Source organism: Ailuropoda melanoleuca, chromosome 9 (genome assembly GCF_002007445.2).
Source record: "Ailuropoda melanoleuca isolate Jingjing chromosome 9, ASM200744v2, whole genome shotgun sequence".
NCBI lineage: Eukaryota > Metazoa > Chordata > Mammalia > Carnivora > Ursidae > Ailuropoda > Ailuropoda melanoleuca.
Genome location: NC_048226.1, coordinates 87,461,283 through 87,473,546, shown reverse-complemented (window position 1 = coordinate 87,473,546; position 12,264 = coordinate 87,461,283). Strand labels below are relative to the sequence as shown.

Genomic DNA, 12,264 nt, shown 5'->3' with positions numbered 1-12,264 from the left:
TGACAGAGATAGAGACAGCCAGCGAGAGAGGGAACACAAGCAGGGGGAGTGGGAGAGGAAGAAGCAGGCTCATAGAGGAAGAGCCTGATGTGGGGCTCGATCCCACAACGCCAGGATCATGCCCTGAGCCGAAGGCAGATGCCCAACCGCTATACCACCCAGGCACCCCTGGATCAAGCATTTCTTTTTCCTGTCCTGTAACAATGATTTAGGCCATGATTCAGAGTAATTTAATAATTTATAGAGTAACATTGTCCTTTATAGGAAAAGCATAGTTTATAAATGGAAGGAAAATTATTGAAATAGAAAATCATCATTTCGCAAATAGTGGATCTAGACCTGTGGTTTTAGCTGGGGGTGGATTTTGACCCTCCCCCTCCCACATGGGACAAATGTCTGGAGACATTTTTGATTGTCACAAATTGGAGGAGGTGGGTGGTACACTACTGGAAGGACCACAGGCGTTGTTAAACATCCTGCAGTACAGTGGACAGCTGTTTACAACGAAGAGTTATCTGACCCAAATGTTAATTGTGCCAAAATTGAGAAACCCCGATCTAAGCAATAATTATCTGCATCTGCAAAAACAGTTAGGTAAAAAGGTTGATAGTGAAGTTTATGATGAACTTAGTAAGCTGATAATACCGCACCTAAACCCAATCCCCTAATCTTAAAGGAAAAACTGGCATTATGTGCCTCCTGCTTATACAGTAGCAAGTATATGGTTTGTTCCTATGATATATGCTATCCCAAGTAGTTCAGCCGGCATCTGTTAAGCTTCTAGAACTAACTGCCAGTTCATAGGAAACATGAAAGATAGAGGACAGATTAAATGACCCTATCAGGAAGCAAACAGCCCAATCCAGAATGTGGCAAGAAAATTGTACAAAGCAAATGACCCAGTTTCTTCAACAAATAAATGGCGGGAAAGAATAAAAAGAAAGGAAGAATCAATGGGAACTGTTAAGGATTTGAGGGACATGTGACCAAGTGCAGTGTGTGGGTCTTGGCTTAAAAAAATCAAATGTGAAAAGATATTCTGAAACAATCAGGAAAATTAAGTGTTAGGTGATACTAAGGGATTATTGTCATTTCCATTGGTGTCCTAGTACTGTGGAGTTTTGCAAAGTCCTTATCTCAGAAATATTAAGTTTTTAATATGAATTGTGTATGGATTAAATGATCTGTGTGAAGTTTTTGGGGTTTTCTTTCTCAAAAAACTATTGGATTAAGTCAGAAAAAAGGACACTGATACTTGTTGAAAGTGGGTGATGAAGGGGTGCCTGGCTGGCTCTGTTGGAAGAGCACATGACACTTGATTTTGGGGTCATGAGTTCGAGCTCCATGTTGGGTGTAGAGATAAATAAACAAGCTTTAAAAAAAAAAAAAAAGGAAAGTGGGTGATGAAGATTGTTTTATTCTCTATCCATAATTAAAATGTGATTAAAGTTCTATTTTTTATGCTTTATGTATATTCTATTTTATTTGACGGTTCTTTGATAATGTGTACACATTGGAGCATTTTTTAGATACAGTTTGTCTGGTTTTTTGTTTTTTGTTTTGTTTTTTTTTTGTATTGTATCCTTTTTGGGGAATCCTCAAGTTCCTTTGTGAAGTTATGCTTCAAGAAATGTCTTCCAGGATCCATTTGTGGCATTCTAGAGGCCATTTATGTTTTTCATTGATTTTAATCTCTATATGCCATTTAGTATGTTATTTTACAGTTTGTACATCTGTTGAAAGTAATGGCATGCTCTGAGAAAATTTGTTCACATGTTTAATCTATTAAATCTTAACAAAAAAAGAAATAATATATTTAGCATCATATGTTTAATCTCTTCTCTCTTATTTTTACATTTAGTTCCATTGTTTCCACTCTGCTAGCTCTTATGGATGGATTGGACAGCAGAGGAGAAATTGTGGTCATTGGTGCTACCAATAGACTGGATTCTATTGATCCTGCTTTGCGAAGGCCTGGTCGCTTTGACAGAGAATTCCTCTTCAGCCTACCTGACAAAGATGTAGGATTTTAACATCATTAAGATTTTGACAGAATATGTTGCCCATATCATGGACAGATCTTGGCACAGTGAAAATTTGAAGATTGAGTTTTGTATGTTCTAAAGCAAAGGTCATATGAGGTTAACATCCAAATATATGTGTATGTATTTTTAGGGAGGCATTATTTTATTTAAAGAGAAGAACTTTGGGGCACCTGGGTAGTTCGGTTGTTAAGCGTCTGCCTTCGGCTCAGGACATGATCCCGGCGTTCTGGGATCAAGCCCCGCATCAGGCTCCTCTACTGGGAGCTTGTGTTCCCTCTCTCGCTGGCTGTCTCTCTCTCTCTCTCTGTCAAACAAATAAATAAAATCTTTAAAAAAAGAAAAAAGAACTTGGATTTATTTTATTTTTTTAATAAAATAATGCCTTCCCCAAAAATACTCTTAAAATTTACTCAATTTGAGGGGCGCCTGGGTGGCTCAGTCAGTTAAGCATCCAACTCTTGCTTTCGGCTCAGATCATGATATCAGGGTCGTGAGATCGAGCCCTGCAACAGACTCCATGCTCAGTGCAGAGTCTGCTTGAGATTCTCTCTTCCCCTTTCCCTCCGCCCCTTCACCCGCTCATGTGCTCTCTCTCTCTCAAATCAATCAATCAATCTTTAAAAAAAAACTCTCAATTTGAGCATAGCCTTTGGTTGTTACCATATGACTTTATTTGCTTCAGAACATGTGGCCTAATGAATAGTCAATCCTTAGTCAATATATTAGCATTGGCTTTTTCATGGATACTACCATATAATCCTACCCAGTTATTTTAAAGCCACTTAATCTTTTGAGAAGCAGCAGGAAAATATGAGTAGAGCTGTCAGTACTCTTAAAAACAATTCTTGGGGTGCCTGGGTGGCCCAGGTGGTTAAGTATCCAACTCGATTTCAGCTCATAGCCTTGATCTCAGGGTCAGGAGATCAGGCTCTGTGCTTAGCAGGGAGTCAGCTTCTCTCCCTCTCCCCCACTCCCCACTGATGCTCTCTCTCTGGAATAAATAAATAAATATTTTAAAAAACACAATTTTTAATACATACCAGAATGAACAGTAGTCCCATCATTATTTAATTTCTCTCATACACATTTATGGTGACTAGAACTTGAGCACTATAAATGCAAATCTTCTTTAACATAAACTTTTTTTTTTTNTTATTTGAGAGCAAGAGTACGCACAAGGGCGTGCACAGGGACAGAGGGAGAGGATCTCCAGCAGACTGTGCTGAGTACCCCCATGGGGCTTCATCTCACAGCCCTGAGACCATGACTTAAGCCAAAATCAAGAGTCATTTGCTCAACCAACTGAACCACACAAGTGCCCCAAGAACGGAGCATGTTTTTAAAAGCTCACGTATAGAGCTTGTTAATTTGTAGGCCTCACCTTAGGGCGATTGGTGGGTGGTGATTCTTTTACCAGAAGTCCTCAAAGTCAGTATCTAGGCATGTTTTTCCCCACAGAGACAAGTCCTCCAGTTTTTTGTTTGAAGCTTATGAGCCTGGCTGCCAGCATTTTAGCAGTAGGCTTGAGCAAGGGTTAGTAGTCTATACTGTTCAGCATGGGATTTTTAACTTAATTTCTGCAGCATCTCATCTTGTCCTGTACCAGAAAGTAAACTATCCAAGCAATTTGCCTGCACAGAGTAGTGAAGGGGGTGGTCTCACTGTTTTTTAATAATGTGTTATTCCATCCTCCTCAATTTTTAACCCAGCCCTTCTCTCCTTCCTTGCTATGTATTACCTCTAAATTTCAAGAGGTTTTGAAAATGAGCGCTTTTTTTTTTTTTTTTTTTGAGAGAGAGGGAGCTGTGGGGAGAGCAGTGCAGAGGGAGAGGAAGAGGGAGACTCTTAAGCAGTCTCCATGGCCAGCATCGAGCCCGAGATCTCACGACCCTGACATCTTGACCTGAGCCAAAATCCAGAGTCAGACACTCAACTGACTGAGCCACCCAGGCACCCCACAAATTAGCTTTCTTATTGGGGGCTACTTTATTTTATTTTATTTTATTTTATTCTATATATTATGTTCAATTAGCCAGCATATAGTACATCATTAGTTTTTGATGTAGTGTTCAGTGATTCATTATTTGCTTATAACACCCAGTACTCACCACATCACATGCCCTCCTTAATATGCATCACCCAGTTACCCCATCCATGCACCCCCCCACTTCTGTAACCCTCAGCTTTGTTCCCAGAGTCTCTCATGGTTTGTCTCCCTTTCTGGTTTCTTCCCATTCATTTTTCCCTCCCTTCCCCTGTGGTCCTCTGCACTATTCCTTATGTTCCACATATGAATGAAACCATATGATAATTGTCTTCCTCTGCTTGACTTAATTCATTTAGCATAATTCGTTCCATTTCCATCCATATCGATGCAAATGGTAGGTATTCATCCTTTCTTATGGCTGAGTAATATACATTGTATATATGAACCACATCTTCTTTATCCATTCATCTGTTGGAGGGCATCTCAGCTCCTTCCATAATTTGACTGTTGTGGACATTGCTGCTATGAACATTGGGGTGTATGTGCCCCTTCCTTTCACTATGTCTGTATTTTGGCGGTAAGTGCCTAGTAGTGTAATTTCTGGGTCGTAGGATAGCTCTATTTTTAATGTCTTGAGGAAACTCCATACTGTTTTCCAGAGTGACTGTACCAGCTTGCATTCCCACCAGCAGTATAAAAGGGTTCCCCTTTCTCCATATCCTAGCCAACACTTGTTTCCTGTCTTGTTAATGTTTGCCATTCTAACTGGTTTAAGGTGGTATCTCAATGTGGTTTTGATTTGTATTTCCCTGACGGCTAGTGATATTGAACATTTTTTTCATGTGTCTGTTAGGAGCTACTTTATTTTAGCTTTTCATATCACCACACTTTTTTATCTTTTTCCTTTTTCTTCTAGTTTTTATACCTTATTAACCCATTTTTAAACCCTAGTCCCAGATTCCTTTTTCCTTATGAAACTTTTCTTCCTGAATCATCCTGTATGGAAACATTGATTTAAGTAAACTTTTTTAAATTAATAAGCTTTTTCCCTTTTCCATTATAAAAGTTATGTGGCATACATCAATCCCAGTTAAACACTGGTGAATTAAAAATTTTTTTAACTAGAAGGGCGCCTGAGTGGCTCAGTTGTTGGGTGTCTGCTTTCGGCTCAGGTCATGATCCCAGGGTCCTGGGATCGAGCCCCGCATTAGGCTCTCTGCTCGGCGGCAAGCTTACTTCTCCCTCTCCCATTCCCCCTGCTGGTGTTCCCTCTCTTGCTATCTCTCTCTCTCTCTCTCTGTCAAACAAATAAATAAAATATTAAAAAAAATTTTTTTTAACTAGAAAGATATTAAATAATAGCATTTGCTGTTTATAAGAAGTGTTGGAAGTACCTAGTTAAGGTAATTTAGTAAATTGGGTCTGGGGAGGGGATCCCATCACAACCCGGCCTTTCCCTCTATTTTCCTTCTCTGCCCTTACTGTGGTTTGCCACTGAGGTGGCAGAGCTGTCAGGACCCAAGGACCCAAGATTGTCTAAAGCCACAAGGAAAATGATGGAAAATTCACCATCCCCATTGCTGCAAAGAGCAATTTATGGCTTTGTTCTTTTATTAAGCTCTTGATTTGGCTTCATACTACATTTTGTGTAGTCTTTTATTCTTGAATCTTGGCTAACCTCCTTAGGCTAAACATATTGGCCTCAAAATTACAGGGCAGTTGCATTGCCTATCTCCTCATTACTGTAGTGATCGGTTATTTACTCTTATTTGGAATAAACATGAAGAGTACCTCTGTCCACTCAAGTCCATTCATACAATCAAAGATAATTATGCTAAAAATCAACAGCAGAAGAGATTCCAAGAGGCCATCCCAGCATTAAAAGAGATTCCTGTTAGTGAAGTAAACAGATGTTCTTTCTTGCAGCCAAAGAACTTTATGCCAAAGCTGACTAGTATGTAGACTAACACCAAGCATTTATTCTAAGTTTTGATGTAATAATTTTGGCCATATTTTGTTTTTGTTTTTGTTTTAAGATTTATTTATTTGAGGGAGAGAGAGTGAGAGTGGGAGGCAGGGGCAGAGAGGGAGAGAGTCTTAAGCAGACTCCACCCTGAGTATAGAGCCTGACACGGGGCTCAATCTCAAAACCCTAAGACCACAACCTGAGCTGAAACCAAGAGTTGAACTCTCAACCAACTGTGCCACGGAGGCACCCCAATATTTTGACTCTTTTTCAATACCTGATATTGAAATGTAAAAAAAGTCGAACTTCTCTTAAAGTTCTGTTAATATTATAAATGTTCTCAGATATTAGTTATTAATGGACAGAATAAAATACTGCATTACTGTAAAAAAAGTAATTAGTAAATTTAAAAAGAAACAACTCTCCTGATTTTTTCTCATTTCCCCTTCCTTATAACATATATTTCCCTTCATAATAAATCAAATATATGATTGTATTAACCTGTTTTCATAGGGTGTGTTCTCTTTCTGTTTTAATGGCTGAATAATATGCCATTATGTGGCTATATCACTTTTTTTTTATATCGATTCTGCTATTGCTGGCTACTTAGGGTTTTTTAAATTATCACGAATGTCAACATTATGAATATCTCATCGCTTTCTCTTTGTGTGAAGCCTTAATTCCTTCTTTAGGATACAGCCTCACAAATGACATTGTTGGCTCAATAGATACATTTTAAAAAATCTGTTCCTGCCTTGGCTTCTGTAGGTTGAAATTTTCATTTGTTTATTCCATTAGGTTATTGCTTTTTTAGCAGTTGCTTTGTTTTTTTCTGTCTGCATTCGATCATGTCTATTTCTTATTTTTCTTTTATATATTATTCTCTTAATAGATTTTATCTATTACATGTGCATTTTTTCCCACAGTTATTATTTTGTCATTTTCGCTTTTCTGGAATCTTCCCTAATGTTACTTTTCAAGAGCAGTTATGATTTGAAATTATTTCGTGTTACTTTGGTAGCACATGTTCTATTTCTATACCCTTTTTTACATTTCTAATAAGAATTATGAGTACAGTCTGTTTTGGTGGGACTTCTATCCAAAGAGCAGTGAATAACTTTGGAAATATGTGAAAAACTATAAATGACCCTATTACAGTGATGTCACCAAGAATGATTTCAAATTATTTACATTGTCCTAGTCCCTGCCACCCAAACACCAATTATTTCCTTAAGCTTTCTTCTTTTATCTTACTTCATTCCCAACATTTTTTCTTACAAAACTTTTGGTGCTGTGTTACTGGCACTGAGACCAAAGGTTGTAGATGAAATCTGCTTTTCTTTCCCCTAATATGTTATAAAAGTAAACTGTCAAGTCTTTTTAAGAGTGACTTCTGTACAAGGTAAAGTATTATCATGAGCATGATGAGTGAATAAGAAAATATGTTTCAAATAAAGGGTTTTATTAGCTTCTGTTTTGTAGTATTGATATTTTCAGGTTTTAAATTATACTTTATAGATTGAAACGATATTTCAGTTGTCTTATTTACTTTTTTATTCACTAATTAACTGCATTCATGAAATTGGTTTCTAATTTTGTTTAGTCTTTTTAATGTAGTATTAAAATAATACTTATTCTTTTATAGAGGTTGTTTGTTTTATGGCCCACCTGGAACTGGAAAAACTCTGGTTGCTAGAGCACTTGCCAATGAGTGCAGTCAAGGGGATAAGAGAGTAGCATTCTTCATGAGGAAAGGTGCTGATTGTCTGAGTAAATGGGTAGGAGAGTCTGAAAGACAACTACGATTGCTATTTGATCAGGTATGATATTAAAATTTACCTACATAGACCTATAATCAACGTAGATGTAAGTATATAAAGATTAGATAAGTCTTGTATTTAATCATGTTTCATAGAAATAAACTCGGAAGAATTAAACCAAATATATACTCTTTATGGATTATTTTCCTTTGTATGTCAAGATAATACTGACCTATGATGAACAGTTTTATAGGAAAAAGACAAAGGAATAATTGTATCTAAGTTCTTCAGAGTCTTAGGTCTCATATCTAGAGAGAGACTGGAACTCTCATACTTAGCAGTAGTGAATTATGTCTCAGTATGTGAATTGAAGATTAGTTCTGCCCTAGAGTGACTTTCAATTGCATATCCCAGATTGTATTGACAACACATTGTGAGATAATACATTCTAATCTACTGAGGCATATTGCTGCAAATGCTTTTGAATCTCTTTATAGAACTCACTGCATTTCTTTGACTTTACTGAAATAGACTTTTAAAAAAAACAAAAAAAAAAACTATGGCATCTTGCTAAATGTTTTCCCATCCTGACCTGGAGGTAGGCTATGTCATTGTCTTCTGGTCTTTGTCTTGTTTCAACAGTTGGTCTTGAATAGGTAATTTTATGTGTCCCAATAACTATAGCTATATGAAACCTAAGGTATATGACCAGTAGAGTATGTATTTTGAATATTTCCAATTGAGAATGCAAATTAAATTGTATATATTGGATCCTTAAAATATAGTTCTTAGATTTACATTTAGATTAATAAACTATAAATAAATTCTTGTAGGCAAGTTGGAATGAAAATGTATTAAAATGGCTCATATTAAGTCTATATATTTAAAGTTATTCAGGATAACATGCAACCAATGGACCTGTTTTCTAGGCTTATCAGATGCGCCCATCCATAATTTTTTTTGATGAAATCGATGGTCTGGCTCCAGTACGATCAAGCAGGCAAGATCAAATTCACAGGTAAAACTTGCTTGTTGGCACTCCTGCCTTTCTTCCTGTATTCTGAGCTATATTGATGTTGCATGAGGAATTGAATGTTAAATAGTGAACGATACTTTACAGACCAGTAGTTTCCTTATTTTGGTAGAACCCTAATATATAGTACAAAAAGGAAAAATGGACCTGTTCTGCATGGCAAAGTATTCACAACTGCAGTATAAAATATTGGTTATGGGTTTAATTCATGATACAAACTTAAAAGCCCACTAGCCAGTGAGGTGTAAGACAAATGAAAGAGGCATGATGTACTGTATGGTGACTAACATAACATAATAAAAAATTTTTTTTTAAATAAAATAAATAAAAAAATAAAAGAAATGAATGAGGCAGGCCAATAGTAAGAGTGGGGCTGTGGTTGGGAATGTGGCTGAGCTTCTGATCATAAGAGTACAGCCAGTTGTTCTTGCCCCAATCTGTTAACTGAAGTTCAGAAGCTGACTCCGACTTGAAAAATGAATTTGTTCTCTTTCTTAAATGTTCCGTTCAAATTTTTGTGTTAAGAATCTTTTAAATGTTGCCAACTAAATCAGGTATTTTTATGACAACTAATTGGTCACTCCAGAGGATGCTAAAATAGTGACTCATTACTCTGAAAATTGATAAAGAAAATGGATCAAGCATTTTTTTTTTTAAAGATTTATTTATTTATTTGACAGAGATAGAGACAGCCAGCGAGAGAGGGAACACAAGCAGGGGGAGTGGGAGAGGAAGAAGCAGGCTCATAGAGGAAGAGCCTGATGTGGGGCTCGATCCCACAACGCCAGGATCATGCCCTGAGCCGAAGGCAGATGCCCAACCGCTATACCACCCAGGCACCCCTGGATCAAGCATTTCTTTTTCCTGTCCTGTAACAATGATTTAGGCCATGATTCAGAGTAATTTAATAATTTATAGAGTAACATTGTCCTTTATAGGAAAAGCATAGTTTATAAATGGAAGGAAAATTATTGAAATAGAAAATCATCATTTCGCAAATAGTGGATCTAGACCTGTGGTTTTAGCTGGGGGTGGATTTTGACCCTCCCCCTCCCACATGGGACAAATGTCTGGAGACATTTTTGATTGTCACAAATTGGAGGAGGTGGGTGGTACACTACTGGAAGGACCACAGGCGTTGTTAAACATCCTGCAGTACAGTGGACAGCTGTTTACAACGAAGAGTTATCTGACCCAAATGTTAATTGTGCCAAAATTGAGAAACCCCGATCTAAGCAATAATTATCTGCATCTGCAAAAACAGTTAGGTAAAAAGGTTGATAGTGAAGTTTATGATGAACTTAGTAAGCTGATAATACCGCACCTAAACCCAATCCCCTAATCTTAAAGGAAAAACTGGCATTATGTGCCTCCTGCTTATACAGTAGCAAGTATATGGTTTGTTCCTATGATATATGCTATCCCAAGTAGTTCAGCCGGCATCTGTTAAGCTTCTAGAACTAACTGCCAGTTCATAGGAAACATGAAAGATAGAGGACAGATTAAATGACCCTATCAGGAAGCAAACAGCCCAATCCAGAATGTGGCAAGAAAATTGTACAAAGCAAATGACCCAGTTTCTTCAACAAATAAATGGCGGGAAAGAATAAAAAGAAAGGAAGAATCAATGGGAACTGTTAAGGATTTGAGGGACATGTGACCAAGTGCAGTGTGTGGGTCTTGGCTTAAAAAAATCAAATGTGAAAAGATATTCTGAAACAATCAGGAAAATTAAGTGTTAGGTGATACTAAGGGATTATTGTCATTTCCATTGGTGTCCTAGTACTGTGGAGTTTTGCAAAGTCCTTATCTCAGAAATATTAAGTTTTTAATATGAATTGTGTATGGATTAAATGATCTGTGTGAAGTTTTTGGGGTTTTCTTTCTCAAAAAACTATTGGATTAAGTCAGAAAAAAGGACACTGATACTTGTTGAAAGTGGGTGATGAAGGGGTGCCTGGCTGGCTCTGTTGGAAGAGCACATGACACTTGATTTTGGGGTCATGAGTTCGAGCTCCATGTTGGGTGTAGAGATAAATAAACAAGCTTTAAAAAAAAAAAAAAAGGAAAGTGGGTGATGAAGATTGTTTTATTCTCTATCCATAATTAAAATGTGATTAAAGTTCTATTTTTTATGCTTTATGTATATTCTATTTTATTTGACGGTTCTTTGATAATGTGTACACATTGGAGCATTTTTTAGATACAGTTTGTCTGGTTTTTTGTTTTTTGTTTTGTTTTTTTTTTGTATTGTATCCTTTTTGGGGAATCCTCAAGTTCCTTTGTGAAGTTATGCTTCAAGAAATGTCTTCCAGGATCCATTTGTGGCATTCTAGAGGCCATTTATGTTTTTCATTGATTTTAATCTCTATATGCCATTTAGTATGTTATTTTACAGTTTGTACATCTGTTGAAAGTAATGGCATGCTCTGAGAAAATTTGTTCACATGTTTAATCTATTAAATCTTAACAAAAAAAGAAATAATATATTTAGCATCATATGTTTAATCTCTTCTCTCTTATTTTTACATTTAGTTCCATTGTTTCCACTCTGCTAGCTCTTATGGATGGATTGGACAGCAGAGGAGAAATTGTGGTCATTGGTGCTACCAATAGACTGGATTCTATTGATCCTGCTTTGCGAAGGCCTGGTCGCTTTGACAGAGAATTCCTCTTCAGCCTACCTGACAAAGATGTAGGATTTTAACATCATTAAGATTTTGACAGAATATGTTGCCCATATCATGGACAGATCTTGGCACAGTGAAAATTTGAAGATTGAGTTTTGTATGTTCTAAAGCAAAGGTCATATGAGGTTAACATCCAAATATATGTGTATGTATTTTTAGGGAGGCATTATTTTATTTAAAGAGAAGAACTTTGGGGCACCTGGGTAGTTCGGTTGTTAAGCGTCTGCCTTCGGCTCAGGACATGATCCCGGCGTTCTGGGATCAAGCCCCGCATCAGGCTCCTCTACTGGGAGCTTGTGTTCCCTCTCTCGCTGGCTGTCTCTCTCTCTCTCTCTGTCAAACAAATAAATAAAATCTTTAAAAAAAGAAAAAAGAACTTGGATTTATTTTATTTTTTTAATAAAATAATGCCTTCCCCAAAAATACTCTTAAAATTTACTCAATTTGAGGGGCGCCTGGGTGGCTCAGTCAGTTAAGCATCCAACTCTTGCTTTCGGCTCAGATCATGATATCAGGGTCGTGAGATCGAGCCCTGCAACAGACTCCATGCTCAGTGCAGAGTCTGCTTGAGATTCTCTCTTCCCCTTTCCCTCCGCCCCTTCACCCGCTCATGTGCTCTCTCTCTCTCAAATCAATCAATCAATCTTTAAAAAAAAACTCTCAATTTGAGCATAGCCTTTGGTTGTTACCATATGACTTTATTTGCTTCAGAACATGTGGCCTAATGAATAGTCAATCCTTAGTCAATATATTAGCATTGGCTTTTTCATGGATACTACCATA

The 12,264-nt window shown here is 37.2% G+C and overlaps 1 protein-coding gene and 1 pseudogene across 1 annotated transcript in view; both read left to right on the top strand.

Annotated features, from left to right (window-relative positions):
- The window catches only part of ATAD2 (ATPase family AAA domain containing 2), a 70,591-nt gene that overhangs the window by 38,090 nt on the left and 20,237 nt on the right, over window positions 1-12,264 (top strand). The window contains exons 13-14 of the mRNA XM_034668584.1: window positions 8,688-8,776; window positions 11,327-11,486. Of these exons, the coding sequence (XP_034524475.1) occupies window positions 8,688-8,776; window positions 11,327-11,486 (249 nt within the window). The remainder of the gene's footprint in view (window positions 1-8,687; window positions 8,777-11,326; window positions 11,487-12,264) is intronic.
- Window positions 5,283-7,740, top strand: LOC117803808 (annotated as a pseudogene).